This window comes from Ylistrum balloti, unplaced genomic scaffold, assembly GCF_031769215.1.
Source record: "Ylistrum balloti isolate Yb309-2 unplaced genomic scaffold, AGI_CSIRO_Ybal_v1 Utg370906, whole genome shotgun sequence".
NCBI classification, from domain to species: Eukaryota; Metazoa; Mollusca; class Bivalvia; order Pectinida; family Pectinidae; genus Ylistrum; species Ylistrum balloti.
In genome coordinates this window covers 551,196-573,150 of record NW_026782514.1, presented here as the reverse complement: position 1 = coordinate 573,150, position 21,955 = coordinate 551,196, and the positions used below count along the sequence as shown (strand labels likewise).

Here is a 21,955-nt window from a genome sequence, read left to right as displayed (position 1 = left end):
AAATCTGTGATTAGGATATATGGACCAGTAATTGGTTTGGACAATTTGTCAGGCTTTTATTCATTTTACCTCAATGGTCCACACTTAATCTGCTGTCACTGAAGTGCTTGCCAACTTTTCTCTCTAATTGAATTTGTTACATAACAGTTTAAATATTCTGTTTATTTTTCTTTTTGTTATTTACAGGAATGCTTTACACAATATCAGCATGGTAAATTTAGAGGAAAGTTTAGAGGTATGTATAAATCATTATGTATGTTATCTAATATATATTGAAATGAAATAGAAAAATAAACATAGTGTGAAGTGCAATATATCATAATAAACATAATATGAATAACTCTGAAGTTTCTGAAGACTTGCTTAAGTCCCAAGTCATGATGAAATGACAAGATAACTCAAATTGGTAGCTGTTTATATACAGGTTAAGGTTTAAACCAGTGAAATGATGGATTGATTTCACTGGTATGACAAGTAAATACCTATTGTTGTATATTACAGAGGATTGAATGGTCACCTAGACCATTTGATATGGATGTCTGCAAGAAGAAACAGAAATCAGAGGTAAGTAAATATCCTGTGTGATTCACACATCACTGGCACATGTTTGGAAGATACTCTCCTATCTGTGCCAAAGAGTGACATTGGGAAGCAGCAGGTTATTGTTTGGGTTAGGTCACAAGGTACATTCTATGATAACTGTCCCGGATTTGACGTAGTTTGAGCATGTGCCATTATTGCACGTTCACTCTCTGAGCTTGTGTGATTCATGGACACATGTATGCCTACCTCCTACACATCTAACTCATTCCTATAATATGTCAGTACTCCAAAACTACCCTCACCTCAACAGAAATTGGTCACAGTTACCTGTATATTGTGATTAGTATAGGAAGCTCAGCCAGGGTAAAAAACCTTTCAATCTGACCCATATAGACTGGGTCACAAGACTTGGCATCTTGCATACATGGGTATCCATTTCCCCTACAGGTGAGCTTGGATCACTCAAGGCTGGCTAAATGACCATAAGACATGCACATTGATTACACTAGTCATTAGGTCGCTGAAGGCAGGCACGATTGTTTTACTGGTACTGGTTTTATACTGTAACCAGACACTTAGGACAAGCACCTGCGCCGAGACCTGCCTATTGTTCACCCAGGTGACAGGGATTTGGCCCAGGTACCAAACCTAAACACTGATTGTCTTTCCTGTAACTCAATCTCTGTCAGTTCCATGGCACCGTCGCCCATAATTCGAAAAATCTTGACCTTAGAGAAACCAATAAAAATATTGTCAGCTTTAATGAAACTGAAAAATGTTTGTTTCTCATTTTCTCCATCATTATTGCATTCAGGTATTTGAAGTTTCCAGGTGATTTCTACCTTAACTGTATAGATACAGACCCACTGTTGGGAGAAAGACCATGCTGTCACAGTCAGTGACTTGTGCCCTGGTCATATGTTCAATTCACAGGAATTTCTCCTCCTGTTGTGCAAGACCAAAATTAGCCCTGTTGTTTAAAGAACTGTTGACATGGTCTGGCAAACGGTCAGCTGCCAGTCAACAGCTGTAGTCTGACCACAAACAACTGATAAAACAATTCATTATTAAAGTCTTGGCTAATTGTCAGCAGGTGAAACGAGCCAACAGATCAATCAGTCTGTCAACAGATTCCACATTTTATGTCAGAACAATCGCGGAGGTCCATTTCCTCATTCACTTCTCTACACAGAGTCCTTCATCGACTACTACGTTTGATAATCATGTGATGCTAACATCCACACGTTGGTCTTCAGGAATTTGCTGCCATTTTCAATATAAAAGGTCTGATGTACAAACCAATTTCGGTATTGACCGAGCCAAACCTGCTGATGGAGAAAACGTCATCAAAGTAATATTACAGTCTGGTACGTTTAGCAAGGACAAGCATGTCCTGATGATCAACATTATAGAGTCTTCACAGGAAAGGCTTGCACTTTATTAACAAACCCAGTTGTAATGTAGGACCCAGAGTGATGATGGCAGGCTAATTTTCTGCTACTGGTTAACAAAATTGGCATCCTAATTCCTTCTGACACAAACGCTGGATACACAATATTGTAGAGTTTGGTTTGATTTGAAAATGGAAATGATGCTGTATATGTAGAGAATGACATCTGGGTTCCCTAAAAGTAATGATGTTTCAATCAATGTGTGTAGGACACTGAACCTTTGACCAGTTATCTGTAACAAATATACGAGGGTATATAGCTCTCCCTGTACAAATACAACCTGTAGTTATTGGTTTACAGAGTGCAGGTGAAAACTTAATTAGAACGTGAAAGGAAACTCTGAGTGTAAAGGTGTTACGAGTCATGAATTTGTGTGAATATAAGTTTGTAGAGGTTCCGATGATGGCGATCTTCAATTAGCACATTTCATTGTTGGAATAGAACAAAGCCATGACTTGATCAAAAACAAGGTAATGAGCTCAATATCCTGGTAATCGCTTTGTACATGAGTACTTCAAAAGCTGGTACACAAGCTCCTGTTTCAAATTGTACCATTAAAAGTCGGAAGTAAATGCTGGCCATTGTACAAGGTATAGGTATGCTGAGCCTGTCTTCCTGTATAACTACAGTCACCCACTGCTCCTCACCAGCCCGCAGTAAAACCTCAATCATATTGGGTAAACCGCTAAATAGTTGGATCAATTGTTGTTATGACAATATCTACATGTAATAAACTAATATGTGTTGGAAAGCTCAGTCTGATCATAGATTTGTTAGAAATGAAACAATTCTTTGATGTTTAAGGTGTAAAAATTCACCTAAAATATTTATGTATCCTTTTAGATTATGAACTTATTTTCAGATCAATGATACAAAAATTGTTGATTAAGTGATTTTCATTTAAAAAAAAAACCAATAGTGAGAGGTAAATATGTATAAATCTATCGATCAGTATCAGTGAGAAGGCGAGACTTATCAGGGTGGTCTGTTTGTTAGGTACAAAGCTCAGCCGTAACTGTACTTTTATCTAGACAATCATAGGGAACACAGGCCTTGTTGTCATGTACTGTGCTCGCGTCATTCTATTTAGTATTAGCATTACAAAATCACCTTATGTTTTAATGCAGTTTGGCGCAAAATTTATCTGAGGTGGGGCTTTCATAGCTGGCTTCACAATTTAAATTTTACATTTTTTTAATATGTCCCAATTTTCAAAGGAAAAAAATTTAGAACTCTGTACAAACAGAACTTTGTTGAATTAGGCAGATTCATGCCGTGTTTGTGTTTACGCTTTTATACAAAAGCTGCTATCAGTACAACTGTCAGGGGTCAATCAAAGACTGACTTCTTAAAAAAAAATCTCCTTTAAGTGGCAGTAGACTTGAGTTATCAAACCTGATGGAGTTTACTTAGTTGGTCCTATCAGATGATGTTCCTATCTCAAGATTTCAATCAAGACTCCAGATTTTGGAGGCTCACTTGTTTAAATGTCAGCCATCAAAACATAAATACATGTAGGCAGGGGAACCGATAGGATGGAGTCAACATTGGAAGGAGAGATAGATAAAAGAACAGTATTATTGAGAAGTGTGTGAGGAAGAATGAGAAAAAGATTCTAAATAAGGTGATATTAATATAAGATAGCAAAAATAATATAATGTAATTTCGTTGAGGATGTTGCATACTTAAGTAGACGAGACTTGTGCGGTGAGACAGACGTGTGCCAGTGACAACTGTCTTGGCCACTTGTCTGTAGCACTTTATTTTGGAAACTAATGTCAGGTTACTTATGTATAAACATGTGCCATGTAGGAAGAACCCTCCTAGGGCAGTCTAACCACATAAAGGAAAGCTACCAATGGCTGTCATGCATGCTTTCCCGTAGTTTCTGTAATTTCCCTGCCTTTTTGGTCTACGCCCGACATGCAGGACAAGCATGTTTTGTAGATCTGGAATTCTATTTACCAGTTTTATATGAAGTGTCAATGTCAAGCCAAACAGACCTCGCCTAACTTTTTGCACCCTTATTAATTAAGCAATGTTTTGAAAACATGCAAACAAAAAACTTTTAATTTGAGATTTGATACACTGGTCTGCAGCCCAATCTTTCTGAACTGTTTTTGTTAATCATATTTCTTAACATTAACAATGTATAACTTACTGGTAGTGTTAAACACCAGATTAAAGTGTGATGATATGATCTAAAACAGCCAACATGTTGGCTGTACAAAGAGATTACTTTTGTTTTGGACCGCGTCTGAATGTTCCGCCTGTATGGACTTGATTGTGTCCCTGGACCCTCCCCCTTCGCTCTCCTCTCCTTTCCCCCCCTGCTGATTTTCCCCACCAGACCCGGGAATTGTATACATTTACTGACAGAGGAACAATGGCCGACTTCCCTGTGACGTCTGCCAGGTCTATTGTTTCTGATGCCTGGTATCTATCTGAGTTTTTTTACGACCTGTCAGGGTCTGCTCGTGTGTACGTACAAATATAAACCAGCTTCATCAGCCAAAGCAGTTGGCAGTGCAATCACAGTTTTTGTCTTATCAGATTTTGATCTTTACATGAACCAGTGTAAAGGCATTTAAAACAGTATGACTTTCTTTAAACTGAACAATTTAAAAATGAAATTATTCAATTTTAATCAGTTAGATACACTATACTACACTATATGTATTACATTGATAGCGAATATCATAACTATCTTTGGGTTAGTGATAGCAAAACTTTAACACAGGCTGAGTGTAATAATATACTTGCAAGGGACACTATACGTGCTCAAGTGCTATGTGTGTGCGGTAATGTAGTGGAGGGAATTCAAGGCTTTGTCAACCATAGACAGACTTGACAAGGTTGAAAAATTACCCCTTTTTAATGGGCCCTAGAGAAACACATTATATCTCTCATAATTGTTGTGCTGGTGAGGTTCATATGAATCCTAAAATATTGTGGAAATTTATGTGCTTTTCCTATCTATTGTGTTACTGGAGTGTTCATAGTGTGTCACCGAACACACGCTGTGAAAAAAACCACGATAAACAAAATAATTGGAGCATTGAAAAGATTCATATTCTGATAGGAGACACTTAGTGTGTATCCTTTAAATGTTTTACATTCAAGAAATTATAGAGAATATGGCAGGACATTTATGATACCTTTAGAATTCTAGATGATGTAGAACACACATGGGCCCTGATGTGGAGCTCTGTAACCTACAGGAAATTTAGGGTAGTCACACACTATGTGTGTGTGAGTATAGCTAGCAAAGACACCAGTATACCTGAGTATGCGGGTCTCGTCCCCCAGGTCTACCTGACGTGCGGAATGACATGCACATCACCAGTCTTTGTTGTTACAGATCTGTATTCTGTTCCCTCCCCGCAGCCTTGTAATATCACCACGCTTACCAACCCATTTTATCAACATAAAGGCACCAGTTATTTCAAAGGATATCTCTTTACATAATGCTATCAACAAATTATATGGCAGGGTACAATGTCTGAACTGTATAGTAGAGCTAGATATAAGGACTCAATGTTTACAGAATGCACTTCTCTCTCCTTCAGATTATAGAGTAAGATATGATATTATCTTACAATTCAGTTTCTAGATTAATAGGTTAAACTTTCCGCTTCATTTTTCCCCAGCTGTTGTATGAAGATGTCATTGTTCAATATATCCACCAGCTGCTTGCTATATCACAATACAATGTGAACATAAAATGAACTAACTCTTTGTATTGCTTGACTTATATTTATATATATATATTTTGTTTTTTCAGGAGGAATGCCAAAATTTTATCCAAGTTCTTGGGAAAAAGGATTCTGGAGACCTGCTTGTTTGTGGAACAAATGCTTTTAAACCCAAGTGCAGAAGTTACCGGAAAAGCACGGTAAGTTATCAGGAAAAACCAATTTATTCATCTTAATCTCAAAGGCTGAAATGGGATTGTCTCTGATGGAAGATTATAAGGTTCATTCCTGTATCATCTGGCTGAGTCTGACCGCGACACCTACAGTAATCATAGTTGGAGAGACATGGGAAGGATTGGTAGAGTAGTTGGGAATTTGTGTAGATTCATTGGCTGGCAGCCACCTCCACTGACTGGGGAAAACATACACCACTGACCTGATGTGTTACAATTAGTGTGTAACCCTCCAGCTATAACTATCATCACCAGATTACACAGCAGTCGTTAGTTATCTAATCACTGGTCAGACAGAACATTAGTTAATGGTCAGTAGGTATATATATACAAAGGTTATTCTGAGCTACTGTGTTATTAATTGTTTGTATCAGATGTTCCTTTATTTATGTATCAAGCATCTGTAGTGGGCGGTCGTCCTAATACTGCTGAATATTATGAATATGAAAGAGGTTGGTTTCAAGGGGAATGGGGGGGAGACAACTCTATTGGTATAAAGGAATTGACAGGAGTAGAGTATGGATAACTACAATGTAAGGAGGTTGACGGAATTAGGGATAACTGGGATGATAAAACTGGGTTGGTTTGCAGGAGTGGATTGGCTATAACGGCAGACAATAGTAGCACCTTTATGACGATAATAATATGTGTCAAAAGAGAAGTGTGTTTACCAGCGTGGCTCCATGTTACCTGTAGAAGGCCTACTAGTATAACCCTACATTTGCCTACATGGCCCCAGGAGACAACAAATATACATATACATCTACACATGCTGTCATAAAACAGCCAATCTACTGTAAATATTGTACTATCTGTATCGTGTGGTAGCTCCTAGCCCGGCTTTATTCGCTGGTCACAAGACTAGGAGCAGTTTTACGGTAGGATAATGAAAAATAAATGCTGACAATTGAAAGATAAGAAAATTAGTATACTGATAATCAAGATTACTAAAATCATGTTTTCAAGACAATCCAATGAGTTATGGATTTTAATTAATGATTATTGGTCGATTCCCATTACATATATTGGAGTATGTTATACACAGTATCGTCAGTGTAATAATGTTAGTCTAGAAGAACTGGGTGTAGGAGCTGCCACTCTTAGAGACACTGCAGCGTCAGGAATTATCTTAAATAATTTGCAGGGCTTCTCAAAACACATAATGAAGCGTGGCAGTACATTATGTTAAATAATAGAGCTAGCATATCGGGCACGGTAACAGAAAATTAGGGACAATTTGCTGTTTGAATAGGAGAAGATTAACGGAGCATCAATGGGAGGTTGGAATAGTTTTAAAGTCTGACAGATTCAATTTGTACAGCAGACATATGTATTATGAATGAAGCCCCATGCTTGTATTCCACGACTGAAAGAATCCATATCTTTTACAACCACTACTTGTTGTTCACTTCTCGTCCTTTTCAATGACGCAGGAGAAACTGCTTTGTTTTTATTAGATTTCATATTGTTTTCCTAGAAAGATATGGCTCAAGAGAACAGCTAATCTGGTTGTTTATAGTTGAAAAACATAACATTATTTTTAATTAGTTAGAAGCATGTTTCTTCCTTATTGATGGAATTTCTGACGTAAGAAGAAATATTGATGTGAAGATGTGTTGCCCTGTTTTTCAGCAAGGGTGTGTTGCCTGGTGATTTGTTTTAGATAGACAACAGGCCAGCTATATGACTGGTACACTAATTGTAGACACAGACTTGTGTACCTCTCATGTGGCCAAATTTATTGGTAACGGGTTAGATACAACTTAGAATGATTGATTCCCCCTTTGGTGTTACCTCCCTTTCCTCCCACTCTTTCCCCTCTCCTGATGTCGGCAGACAGCATTAACCACTTTCTTGGCACAATGTCAGTGTATTAAATGTGGATAACAATGGCCTGTGTTTTGTTCTGGTAGAATGAAAACGGATTAATGTAACAGGCGGGTGGTTTACTGGGATCATTGTAATCCCTATGTTTGGATATTTACGGCTAAGGGGTTAGTGACTCGGCTTACAACTTCAAATTTTATACACTTCTTAATGGGAATATGCCCGGAGGAGGAAGGGGTAGGGGGGGGGGGGGGGGGGGGGGTAAAGTATAATACTATACCAACACAGAACTCAAAACATATCTTCTCTCTACAAAAGAAACTTGTTGTAAATTGGTAGGAAATAGTATAAAAAATCTTTATGGTGTTTCAGGCCTGATTCAATGAGCTGTTTGATTTTACATGCCAAATAGCTGTTGTCTAGCTATTCATATTTATATATATCTTCTTGTTTGAAATGATCATTACTGTATGGAATAAAGTCAGCACAAAATCTATGGTTGCAAGAAAAATAATTCTCTTTGATATTTTCTTTTGCCTCCCAAGATAATTCTTCTTTTGTGTAGATTGTTTTTATGTATGGTATACCATTTTTACAATATAGCTTCAAGGTCATGGTTTTTAGCATCAAGGTCATTGTTTTACAATATAGCATCAAGGTCATTGTTTTAAAGTGTTACTTTTGTTTACAGGATTCTATTGGCTATACCCAGATTGAGGAAGAGAGCGGAGTAGGAAAATGTCCATACAACCCCAACCATAACAGTTCATTTGTATATGCTGGTAAGTCTTATATCATCTGTTGTGAAATTGGACTTTTTATTTGCCCATAAACCATGGTAATGACACTTAAATTTAGAAAGTGAAAGTAAAAAAGAATCATAAGGAGAAATGTTAGTTGGGATATGTTACTTCAAGCATCTGATCGCCTCAGATTACTGAATCATCAGGTCAAAGATTAAAGGTCAGCATCTTAGCCATTGTTTAACTGTACGGAACATGACATGGATATAAAAGTATCCAAAGTGATGTGGAATGAGATAATAGCTGTTTTTTATTGGTGAGTGTTTGGTTACTATGGATACATTACAGGTCAGTGATGGTTACTGGGTCTGTATGAGACCACACATAAGCTGCCACATCTGTCACTGCCAACACTTACGATCACTTACATGTGCACTTTAACAAGCAATTGTCCAAAACTATTTTGAGGATCATTTTTTTGAAGTGTTCACTTCAAGATTATGTCAGTTTGTTTATTACCAGCTCCATCAGACCAAAAATGCAAAGAAACAATTTTATAGCTTCAAAACATCACAATTATCATACTGAAATGTTTTAACTGCAGGCTTTTCTGCTCTGTAATGAATACAAACAACATCCTTTTTTTAAATCTGTTGTATTAGATTAACACTTGGGAAGGCATTGTTAAGTGTAATTTCACATGTTTTTAATCAACAGATGGAAGGTTATTTGGAGCAACAGTGACTGACATAGCAGAACAGAACCCACTTATTCTGAATGGGCAGATGATCCGAACACGATCACATGACTCAAGATGGCTCAATGGTATGCTTATATATTAAACTTTACCTACTTCCTCAATATATTTTCTGTCATTTTTGCAAACTTTTCTGCAATGATATTATAGCAATATGGAATTTTGTATCTTTGGAAAAAGCAATTTTTCAATAACATCTACTGTTTTCTTTACAGATCCAAACTTTGTTGCTTCATTTGATATTGAAGATAAGATTTATTTCTTCTTCCGGGAGACAGCAGTGGAAAATATCAATTGTGGCAAGGTAATGATAACATAAGAACACAGGTTAAAATAGAGGTGATCACAACAGCTGACATAGGTGAGACAGGTTTAATCTGAAGGGGACACAGGTGGAATATTTAAAATACCAATATCTCTATGCCCACTGCACCAGTAGGATCAAATTCATGTGAAGAAGAATTGTATCATACAAATTTGAAGGAGTTTGAAAACCTAGACGTTATCGTGTGTGTGTTTGTTGGTGCGTCCAGTGTTAAGGGCCCGCTGTCAACCCTCTGATCGGGACGGTGACAATGCTTTATACACAAAATACATATATATTTGTGGAATTTCCTGTCTGTCAAGATCTCTGTTACAGAGTTGGGATCAAATAACTGATTAAAGTATTTTAAAGATTTCAAGATTTCAATTTTCACACTTGAGTTACACTGTATTTATTACTTCTCTCATTGTAATTCACTTTAATTTTAATTCAATTTAATTTTAATTTTATATCCTTTAAAAGCCATATCAGCATTTTCTGATTTTCATAATCTAATCCTTGACAAATTAACAGGATAAAAAAACCCCGAAAATTTGACAAGTTAGAGAGAAGTTCCTCTTATGACTAAGACTTAGAACAGTATAGAAGTAGTTGTAACAGGATAGAAGGAGGGGGAAAATGGGGGTTGGGGGGGTATGTGATGATACCACAGAAGCAAGAAAAGTTAGGGGAAGAGGGTACACCCCCCACTGAGACTGTCTGGTGACATCAGATTGTATTTTTACCAGTACTAGATACTTAATTAACTAGTCAGGTATCCTAATATTTGTACAGTGAAATTGGCAGCCACAGCTAGTTGCTGATTATGCATGTACTATAAATAACAGTGCACAAATATATCGGTGTTACCAGGGACTTCCTGATGTAAGTTATGATACAAAGATATCCACGGTCTTCAAACACCAGGTCTACTCCATTAATCATCTACCATCCAAACTGATCATTACGGTGCTGTCATCAGTTATAATGGTGTTCTGATTACTGTGTTACCTTCACATGTTCCCATCTCATTGTCCTGATTTCATTGTTGTGTCTGCATCACAGTACAACATGCAACAGATCTAAGGCAATGTGCATTCACAAACAGGTGAAATGGGCTAACTCTCTAAGTATTCACACATGCCTTAAAGATGACAAAAGATTGGAACTGAAAGCACATGACTAATACCATAGCTGACCGTTTGGTTTTCTTTGTAAATATAGGTATTGAAGTCACAGATAATGGATTTTCTTGAGAGCTAAATAATGACAGCTCCCTGGGAGAGGTCTAAATACAGGGGAGAAACAGATGAGATATAATTATTAACACAAATATTCCTGTGGTTAAAAAGTGATGCAAACATACTATTAGTTTTCTAATGACCAGCTTTCCCTCCTGGTAATACAAGAAAAATATTGGGTAAATACTCATTATCACCAAGTATAACCGGTTCCTTAGTGATCTGGATTATAGTTATAACTTGAGAGGTAGACATGTGGAACTGATCAAGGTTCATTCTTATGTGGTAACTCTGAGTCTAGTTACATTGGAACAACATACATTCTCCATTGTGATTCTGCTGATGTATCTCCATACTCTGCCCCACACTTACTGTCCCCATATAATGACCTCCGTTTTCTTTTGTAGGCTGTATTTTCACGCATAGCGCGAGTATGCAAGAACGACAAGGGAGGTAACATGGTGCTGGATAACACATGGACCTCATTCTTCAAAGCACGTCTGAACTGTTCCATACCTGGGGAATTCCCTTTCTACTTCAATGAAATTCGTAAGTGGAAAATTCACTTGATGCATTTTTTCATTCATTGAGACTTTTGGAATATTGTGTAAACTTATATTAAAGAAAACACTTCCATAAATTAATTCCAATTTATAAAGGGACTATTATTTTATCTCATTTCAGAATCGACATCCAACTTTTTCCAGGGGAACTATCGCTCAACAGACTTAAGTAAAGACAGACAACAAATGTTTTATGCTATTTTTACCACTCCTGAAAACAGTGTACGTGGATCAGCAGTGTGTGCTTTCAGATATGATGACATTGTCAATGTTTTCAAGGGCAAATTTAAAGGCCAAGAAAATTTTGGACATGAGTGGTTACCTGTCCCGGATGAGGATGTTCCTAAACCCCATCCTGAGTCCTGTTCTGAAAACAGCCTTGACCTTGGCGATGATACTATGAACTTTGTCAAATCCCACACCTTGATGGACAGTGCTGTTCCATCATTTGGAGGCGCTCCCCTGCTGATGAAACTCAGTCTAAAGTAAGATTACAAGAACTTCTGCTGTATGATATAGTAAAGATGTAAATAACCAAGAGACTTGTACAAAAGATATCATTAAGCATTGACCCTCACTTTCAGCTCCCACTTCAACACAGTATTTGTACTGATCCTTATGCCCTCTAATTTCCTGTACTTTTTACATCTCTCACATATGTTGAAGTAACTCTACATCTGAAAATTGCTTCGCTTTGTTGGCATTTATTTATTTATGCTTGTTGAGGGAGCAGTAGTGTTAAGCCAAGAGTGTTTGACATTTATTCATTGATTTGCCGATGGCAGCTCTAGAATCTGGAGATTATTCAGTTGTAGAGAGTTACGTAAATGGAATTTTCCTCTGCTTAACAAATTCATCATAGCATGCTATATAGGAGATTAGAGATTGAGGCAGCCTAATGTATCCTCGTTTTATTTCCAGGTCTAGATTCACAAAAATCGCCATCGATTGGCAAGTCCATGCTGCTGATAACCGTTACTACGACATCATGTTTGTCGGCACAGGTAAAATCACTTACAAAAACAGTTATAGAATGCATGAACTGATAGGAAGAAACACATTCTTTATAATAAAGAAAAAAGATTTTCAACCCATTACCTGTATACTATGACATGATGAGTTCTATATATTTAACTTCAACAAACAATGTGTATTGTCTGAAAATCCACAGAAAAGAGTTGGGAGTGACAAAGAAGTCTCAAACTAACAATTCCTGACGTTAAAACCTTTTAAAATAGCTTATGACCTCCTAAAAACATGATTGCCTCTTTTTAAATGCTCTTTTGAAAAGAAATTTACTCCTTGTAGTTTTACTTTTTTGGGTGATAATTGTACACTCAGTTGCACCAACTATAGATGCACATTGAGTATTTAAGATGGCGTAGATGTTTGCGGAGAGTGTTGGTAACATATACCAGGTACAGGGCGTAATAGTTATCAAGTTAATCTGTAACGATTTGTTCTACAGAGGACGGGAGAGTGTTGAAGGCCATAAACAAAGGACACACTAAAGAGATAGAATCCGTGATTCTGGAGGATATTCAAGTGTTTGAGGACAAACAGCCAATCACTGACATCAAAATCTTCCACGATAAACAACATGGACTAGACAAACTTATAGTGATGTCTAGAGAGAATATAATGTCAATCCCTCTTCATCGCTGTGAACGAGCTCTTACCTGCAGGTAAAAAAAGAAATCTCAATCTTGAGGGAAAAGTTCTTGGCATTGTTTGTATTAGTAGTAGAATGTTGTATTTGATACTTTAGAAAATATAGTATTGAAAAGGTTCAAAGAAAGATTTTTCTTTTAGAGTAAAATTTTAATTTTAGAAATTTCACTCAAAGGTTTTTAGAAATATCTTGAGGGAAAAAAAACATATATAGGTGAGATTTATGTTCATACTTATGTTATGATGAAAGTTGTTTCCTTTAATTGAAACTAAGTATAGCCTTATGGACCCATGATTAAGTTAATGTAGGACTGGTAAGGTTTATATAGGTCTGCCCTATTGTATCTCCCCATCACACACACAATGACGATGGATTGTCACTGTAAGGTGATCAACACACAGTGGCTTATCTACCCAGTATCCCTAACCTAACTTTCCACTTCACTGAACTTCTTTAGAAATACCTCCTCACACACGGTGACAAAGCAGAATGTACACCATACAATTTCCATTTGAAGAGGCTATAGATCGCTCTTATATCAACAGAGATACATACCTGACGTCAAATTTTAATTTGGAGTTGTCGGGTAACTTATAAGTCCTACTGGAGCCAGTGTTCATTTGATCAGTGTACAGATTTACAAAAATAGGCATGAAAGAAGATTAAAGGATAAGAAAATTACTGAAATTAGAAAAGATGATAAAAATAGTCTTAAATATTAAGTGATTATTTCTGCTTATCCTAATATAACCAACCATTAACACCGGCTTTATATTTAAATACAAATTAGGTCAAGGGAAATTAGATTTAATTATATGTAGGGTTATGTTGATATGTAAATGTTTCCTTATTTTATGTCTATAATGTTGTTCCATTACATCTTTGTTTTTAAATCTTTATAATATGGTTATTGATTTATATTTTACAGTGAGTGTGTTGCACTACAAGATCCCTATTGCTCCTTTGTGGGCACTACATGTGCGGCCTCGGATCGAGGGTATGTAAAGTCTTTCATTCTCTGTCTATTGTATTGCTTGTCTTGATTCACAAATTAAGTAATTGTACATCTTATTTGTCTCCTGTTCATCAGGAATTTAGATTGTACAATCATATATAGATATTACAATATTCTTAAACCATTTTCATGGAAATGAAAAATTAAACAGATATTTTCAGTTAGCTTTTATTTCCTTAAACTTCAGAATTATGTCTTCCCAATTTTAAGAAATTTGTTATTTATATATGGCAAAAAATTAATCAAAATTAAATGAAAAATAAATTCTTTCATTTCTTTACAGATTACAGAATATTGTTGAAGGCAAACTACCAGCGTGTGGAGCCCCATTAGGTAGGTTTTTTTACCAACTTTACACATATACACTATTGATGTTGTATATGCTTATTTTTCGTTGATTATTTCTCTGTCCTGTTTATCTTAACATGCATGAATATATTTTCAGTTTAATATTATTGTTTCACCCTGAGTTCACTGACGTTCCCTGTTTCTAAATTGGCTTGTAATTAAGATTGGTAAAAGGGACATATTATTTTATTATATTTCACGTTTCACTGTCACCCGATAGCCATTCCTAGGATATACATGTGCACAGTTATTTATATCATTGGTAATTTCTATAGAAACAACTACAAAGAAAGTGACACCGGAGCCAACAACTGTTGTCATGTCAACATCCAGCCCAAAATGCAACTGTAGCTGTGGAGTCCCTAGCAACAACATCCCCAATCCTCATTCTCGTAGCAACTTTGGTTAGTTGAGGCACTGCAATCTCAGCCAAGTGTTCAAAGATATTTGGTTAATTGATTTCTGGAATATAACTTCATTAATTTGGTTGATTAGTTTTCCTCATTATGTAATACCATAGTAAATTTTTAATTTTTTGTTAATCAGTTAAATTTATTTTCAAAGCTAGTGAATCAACCAAATTTTTTCTATTGATTTATTTTAATATTTATAAAACTTATTTCCCCCTCTTCAACCGTTGTCTGATAGGCTGTAATTTTTCACAGGAGTGACGAACAATACAGTCACAAAAATGCCACAAGCTGGCATGACCGAGAAACCTGATGAGAATGCGTTTGCACCCAAGCTGATGGATGAAAGCTCAGTTGGTAAGGCAGTGAAAGCCTGTCTGTATATCACAATGGCTAATATCGTGTGTCACATAGCCTCAGCAGCTTGTTCCTTGGTGACGGACTTGTTCCTTGGTGATTGGTCACCGTATAACCACTGCCACCCGTAATGGGCGCCACTAATACCCATACTTCATGTTAATCCTGCTTTACCATGTATTCTGCTATATCACGTTGCCTAGTTACACTAACACCACCCGCTGTTTGCTGTCGTATCATATAATATATAACTAGTTAGTTACTGTTTCACCATGCCATATTTGCTGTCCTATTTTTCACCAGTATGTCACCTTAATTGTCTGGTTCAGGCTGCTACATTAACTTTACATTATTCAACACTTACAAATGTGTCTTTGTCATCATTCAATACTACTATAACTGGAAATGTTGTACCAGGCAACCTTTGACCCATCTTATTATTTGCCTTGTCATCGTAGTCATCTGTTTTAATGCCTCCTCAAAGTAGGCCTATATCATTACTACTCCATTTTAATATTTCTTCATCACATTTATTTTATGATGTGTTCATTTTCATCTCTCGTTAATTCATAATGTCCCCGAACTCGTTGTTGTGGTAACTTTGGCGTGATATGCCTTGTAAGAGTTCTGTAATGTTTGATGGGTTTATCGTCACAACTTACTCTGCATCTTGTATATAAGGACCCATCAATCACTTGGCCTGAATTATTCATGCCCTGCCTAGCCTTGTGTCGCCTCAGATGTCAACTGGTCGTATCATCCCAACATAATCATGTTAAACACACTCCACTTTATGGCTTTTTGTTTCTTGTATGGCTTACTAATTCAATTAGATTTTCAATTAATTATTTTTGATTACTTTGTATGCCTTGAAATGTTTTTACTTCTTCTATTATTATTTATTTAGATATTAGTTTGTCCTTCATTTTAATTTTTGGTAATTTTATTATTTTGCATTACCTTTTTGGTTCAGTTCTATAGCTGTTGTAAACGTGCTGACTTTGTGAAGAGCCATTGTGAACATCATGGTTTCACTGCCTGTTAAAAGACTAAATAAAATGAATGACATGTAATTAACACAATCAGAAAAGACTTAACAAATTAGTTAATGCATGTGACTAGAAATCAATGGCTGCATGGCAGCATGATTGCCAGGTATTAATTACTCACAGGTCAAGGTCATGTGAAGGTCGTGTAGGCGTGTATATAAGATGGATAACAGCATGACTTAACCAGTGGATGACAGTGCCTCATGAACCTGACCTTGGTGTTACTTTAGTCTACTGCTATCACTTTTAAGCTATTATTAAATAGTTTTTATTCCTCACAATCATGATAAACTTGAACATTATCTGATGTAAATGACTGTATCAGCAGTCTTCTATTGTTAGACCTTCATTATATATTGTATCTGAACAGGATTTCTAACATTGTCCTTTTTTTTGCAGTTGTTGGCGAGAGATTGGAGGAAGCAGAGCCATCATCATTAAGTGTAGCAGAAACAGCAATTGCTATTGTGGTTGCTATTGTAATATCCTCCATATTAAGTTTTGTGGCAGGCTACAAAGTGCGTTCCTGTACTCACACCAACGACGACAATGATGATGCGTTTCTCACAGAAAAACATGACATTTACGGTTCTTTACATAAAAATCACCAACGGACATTGTCACAAGACTCAAATAAAGAACCAAGATATGTGAACCATTCCGATATAAACAATTCAAATAAACAATTAAATTTAGTTGTGAACTTACCTAAAGGATCAAATTTACCCAATGGCAATGCGCCGGCTAAACCAATTTCCAACATGAACGTTCCGGTGTCTACAGATAATAAGACCTATGTGTAGTATAGAGTGATTGTTGTGTTCTATAAACGCACAAGTTAAGTGCTGTGATATACTCTTGGTTGACAAAGGTGTAAGGCCAGTGTTACCAGACATACATGGTTTGGGCTGTTCCAGCCAGCAGGTCCGGAAACTGACTGTGAGTTTTCTGGATTGCAGTCTGTAGGGTTCATCTGTTACGCAGAGTGACATTTTTCATCTGTGATGTTAAAATGTGGAAAAACAATAACCGATTCTTACATTCCAAGATGAGATCAAATGGAGGTACTTTCAGAAGCAGGTATTCTGAAGAAGGTCAGAGGTTGCTGTGTGACCTAAACCTTACAGTGTGCATCGTCATTCCAAAATGAAGGATGTTCTTTGTCCCTCTTCAATGTGAATGAACAAACTGCCATAGACAGTGGTATAAGTGCTTAGAAGCTACAGACACATTGCACAATAAACATACATATTGTACATATGTATATATTGGATGGATTTACTGAAGATGGCAACCCATCAATTGTAATCAAACAGCTAGAAGATCATTACAGAGCCTCTTTATAGATTCTAGAAACATCTTCTGATTGAGCAGGTTCTTCAAAGTAAACCTAGGAACACAGGGGACTTTTCATCTTGCAAACCTGATTCAGAAATTGCTCTTCTGAGACAATGAATCATTGCGATTACTCCAGCAGACTCCATGGTGATTAAAACTGGGTCTCTCCATATCAACACCACTCAACAAATCTGCTTCTATCGAATCAAACATTCATGTTTTCTATGAAATGAAAACAACAGCTTGAAGGCAGCTAAGTTAAAGATAAAATTGATCGAGTACCTCAACATGGGGAAGCTCTCGCAGAGCTGATTAGTAAAGGTCAACAACTAACTGGAGGTCAAGGTCAAATTTTGGTCCAAGGATTAACCAGGGATCATTGGACAAATCCACCATAGAGAGTGAGTGTTAAGTGTGTGGTAGGGAAATAATGACACTATATTATTGACTTAAGTCCACACTGGTCATAGAAAGGTATGGTGAAGTAGAGGGGCCATCATACAGACATTGTCAAATGAACATGGTGTGGTACTAACTAAAGTGTTCCCGACCACCAATCATATACTAGGCTGTGTTTACACAACTATTCTATGCATTTGCTCTGTGCAGTCACTGACAATTCTACAGAGGATAAAGTACTTATTGCATAATTTTAAATTGTATTCAAATCTTCTGTTCATTTAAAAAGAATGTACAAAAATGTTTTTGTAGGAAGTCGGTGACTGTATGGGTGCTTCGTTGTTAATATTATTACTATTATTTAAATGATCTCAGTGTACTTTGTATGTTTTAGTCCAAAAACAGGCCAGTGCTTCCTTATCCACACCATCTGATTATTCTCAAAGACAAACATTTTGGAATTAATTAACTCATTGGAAGAATCTAGATTTGATTGGTTGATTTGTTCTTGTCTGCAGTGTTTTTTCAATGTGACAAAGATGACAAAAAGAAAACTGATTTTTAAAAGGATGATTCTTCATGGTTATCAAAATAGAAATTGAATCCATTTCAAAATTTTAAAAATGTAGTTTTCTTTGAATGTATGAGATTTTGTGAAACAAAAAAAAACGACAATAGGTATTGCTGTCTACACATGAGACGGTGGTTTGATGTGGATTGTTTAGATGATTGTGTAGATATGTCTCTGATCCTAACCATCTGACAACCACTATTCATCCAGTTACCCAAAGACTATTAAAAGATAACAGGAATCAAAATTTAAAACAAAAAATGAAAAAACCAATTTGATACATCTATTTGATAACGTGTGATTCTGAAATGTTTAGATCCAGTTTTTTCATGAAAACTGTTTTAGCAGAGAGTGATTTACTGAGAGACATTTTAGTAAAAGATTTGAAGGAGGGGATAGTGTGTTTGGTACCGCTGCTTACAATCATATAGATAGAATTAGAATTGGCCAAAGGATCTCTGTTACCACACTAACACAGTGACCAGTACTTATCACAGAAAGAGAATGCTAAATTCATTTTACTGAAAGTTTTCCAGCTTTTGAGATTCAAGACCATTTTATAGTTTTAAGAACACTTAATAGATAATTTGAGTGTACATATATACTACTGACTGTGCTATTGTGTTACAGAAATCTTGTTAGTCTATTTTAATTACACTTTTATAAAAATCCTCATGGGAACATAAATAAAAAAAATGAATGTATAAAAATAAAAAAAAAGTAGTGTTTGTAGATGTAGTGTGGGCAGCGATACTACAACAATCTGGACTGACTTTGTCTATATAATTATATATATATAATTTCTATGGTGCAGTGTGGCACAGCCCACAAAGTGTATATAGTGTACATACTGTTTATACTGCCAAATACATGTAAAAATACCAAAATCTTTAATGTATATATAGTAAATGTATATCTTATTTACAAATGGTTTCAAATTTATGTGATTGAACATCTTAAAGCTTATTTATCAATCATGGGTATCTAAATATAAAAATAACATTTTGATTTGGAGTAAATTGATACTGAAAATCTATCAAAGTATGCTATGTTGAATCATTATAATATGAAGTGTTTGTAAATGATGATATACATTATCTGTTGTGATGTACCTGACAAATCAACAGGTGCATTTAAAACAAAATAAAAGATGTGAAGAGAATTCATTTAAATCATAAGTTAATACTATTGTTGTGAAAATGGTTGAACATTTTCCTTGTTTATTTTTGTGTTAAATCATCTGTGGTTAAAATTTTTCATCCCGTTTGTTATTTATATCTCCTGTTGTTACATCAGCTTCATACATCTTTGTCATATAACTGTTTGAAGGTAGAATCTGTGTCATGTGAATGTTTGCAGGTATAATCTATGTCATGTGAATGGTTGCAGGTGGAATCCGTGTTTTATGAATGTTTACATTACATATTATAAAATGCCAGGTCACTTGTGTATTCTTTTCTGATTTGGAAACTAAAATGTTATATCCCAATCAGCATTAGAATTACTTACTTCATATATCTTTATCAGTAGATATCAATCACTTTTATGAGATTTCCCAACACAAAATTTTGAAAGTAATTTTTCACTGCCATATTTCTTTGAAAGGAAAATTATAACTGATCTCAAAAATTTGAACTTTATTGTTAAATCTACTTACTTTCATTTCATATGCAAGTACTTATTGTTGCTCTTGTCCTCATCATGTTCTGCTACTGACATTACGCTGAATTTTCAGGCATTCTGTAAAGGGCCAATATTGAATATATTCTAGACCAAATACTCGGTTTTAGTACTCAATCTTAGGGGAAAATCTCAGTTTTATCAGTATATAAGCTTCAATTGTAACAGCGCAATGCTACAGTTATTGGTGCTTTAAGTATAATCGCTGTTTAGGGTATTGGTGAGAGTGGTGGTAAAGAGCTTTAATCTATCTTCTGACACATACTGCATCACAAACCTTCATATGTGCCTAAAATATTTTCTAAAAACTTTTTTGTTTGTTCTGTGAAAATGAAATTAAAGAGTTAATATATATATAAATCTTAATTTAGGATTAGTGTAAAGAGATTTTTTTTTTTAAAAACCAGGTTAAAGTTTTAGTGAGTTTAATTAGAAATTTGAAAAATGAATCAATATTTGCTGAAAGTCATTAATTAAGAACTTAATGAAAATCTTATACTGTACACATCAGCTTTTGATTGGCAAAATAATTTTCTGAAAGGATTTCACACTGAATGCTATTTAACAGTTTAAGTATTTAAGATACTGTAATTTGGGATGAAGCCACTTGATCAATGAACTGTCATTGATGTCCAAGAAGTCCATAATCCCATAACCTGGTCACTTTTGATTTAAGATATGGACTTTACAAGAGGTGTAAGCCTTTGGTGCAGTACTTGTGTCTGCTGTGTGATAGCTAAGAACTTTAAATAGCTACTCATTCATTTGTATTGATCATCCACAACGAAAATTTTATTTTTCTACGTGTCCTGTTCCTGATTTATAAATACTTTGTAAAACATCAACATGGCTGGGTCAGGTGTTAAAACATCAGCATGGCTGGGTCAGGTGTTAAAACATCAGCATGGCTGGGTCAGGTGTTAAAACATCAACATGGCTGGGTCAGGTGTTAAAACATCAACATGGCTGGGTCAAGTGTAAAACATCAACATGGCTGGGTCAGGTGTTAAAACATCAGCATGGCTGGGTCAGGTGTTAAAACATCAGCATGACTGGGTCAGGTGTAAAACATCAGCATGGCTGGGTCAGGTGTTAAAACATCAGCATGGCTGGGTCAAGTGTAAAACATCAGCATGGCTGGGTCAGGTGTTAAAACATCAGCATGGCTGGGTCAGGTGTTAAAACATCAGCATGGCTGGGTCAAGTGTAAAACAACAGCAAAGCTGGGTCAGATGTTAAACATCAGCAAAGCTGGGTCAAGTGTAAAACATCAGCATGGCTGGGTCAAGTGTAAAACATCAGCATGGCTGGGTCAGGTGTTTTTTCAGCTTGCCTTTATGGTCTAAACAAATCTAGGAAAAAAAGTTGTGTTAAAAACTGTGACATTTACCCACACAATGTATGTATTATTCATCATCATTATTCAGCATATTGAACAAATATATGTATATAACATTTATGAAATAAATATGACTTAAAAATGAATAAAAATACTTAATAAAAAATATCAAAATTGAATGAAAATTTCTTCCTTTGTTGTTTTTGTATAAGCTCACCTGAGTAAAGGACTCAAACTTTCATCTCAATTTCTTTTCCTTTTTCTCTGCCAATTTTGTTAGCTCACCCAAAGGGCCAGGTCAGCTTATGTGATGGCGTGGCATCAGTCGTCTGTCCTCTGTCCGTCCAAGGTCAACATTACATTTAAATCACTTCTTTTCAATAACCAGAGAACAAATGTCATGGTATTTAGCTGACAGGT

General features: G+C 35.8%; 1 protein-coding gene across 2 annotated transcripts in view; it reads left to right on the top strand.

The window, feature by feature from the left end:
* The window catches only part of LOC132559396 (semaphorin-1A-like), a 35,639-nt gene extending 13,919 nt beyond the window's left edge, over positions 1 to 21,720 (top strand). The window contains exons 3-17 of one of the 2 annotated variants that reach the window (XM_060224008.1): positions 187 to 235; positions 502 to 564; positions 5,779 to 5,889; positions 8,441 to 8,531; positions 9,210 to 9,317; positions 9,465 to 9,553; positions 11,202 to 11,343; positions 11,479 to 11,842; positions 12,279 to 12,361; positions 12,826 to 13,042; positions 13,958 to 14,026; positions 14,328 to 14,377; positions 14,668 to 14,796; positions 15,058 to 15,159; positions 16,608 to 21,720. In XM_060224008.1, the coding sequence (XP_060079991.1) occupies positions 187 to 235; positions 502 to 564; positions 5,779 to 5,889; positions 8,441 to 8,531; positions 9,210 to 9,317; positions 9,465 to 9,553; positions 11,202 to 11,343; positions 11,479 to 11,842; positions 12,279 to 12,361; positions 12,826 to 13,042; positions 13,958 to 14,026; positions 14,328 to 14,377; positions 14,668 to 14,796; positions 15,058 to 15,159; positions 16,608 to 17,011 (2,071 nt within the window). In that variant the 3' untranslated portion in view covers positions 17,012 to 21,720. The remainder of the gene's footprint in view (positions 1 to 186; positions 236 to 501; positions 565 to 5,778; positions 5,890 to 8,440; positions 8,532 to 9,209; positions 9,318 to 9,464; positions 9,554 to 11,201; positions 11,344 to 11,478; positions 11,843 to 12,278; positions 12,362 to 12,825; positions 13,043 to 13,957; positions 14,027 to 14,327; positions 14,378 to 14,667; positions 14,797 to 15,057; positions 15,160 to 16,607) is intronic. The other variant, XM_060224009.1, reaches the window with a different exon arrangement.
* Positions 21,721 to 21,955: the final 235 nt, after the last annotated feature.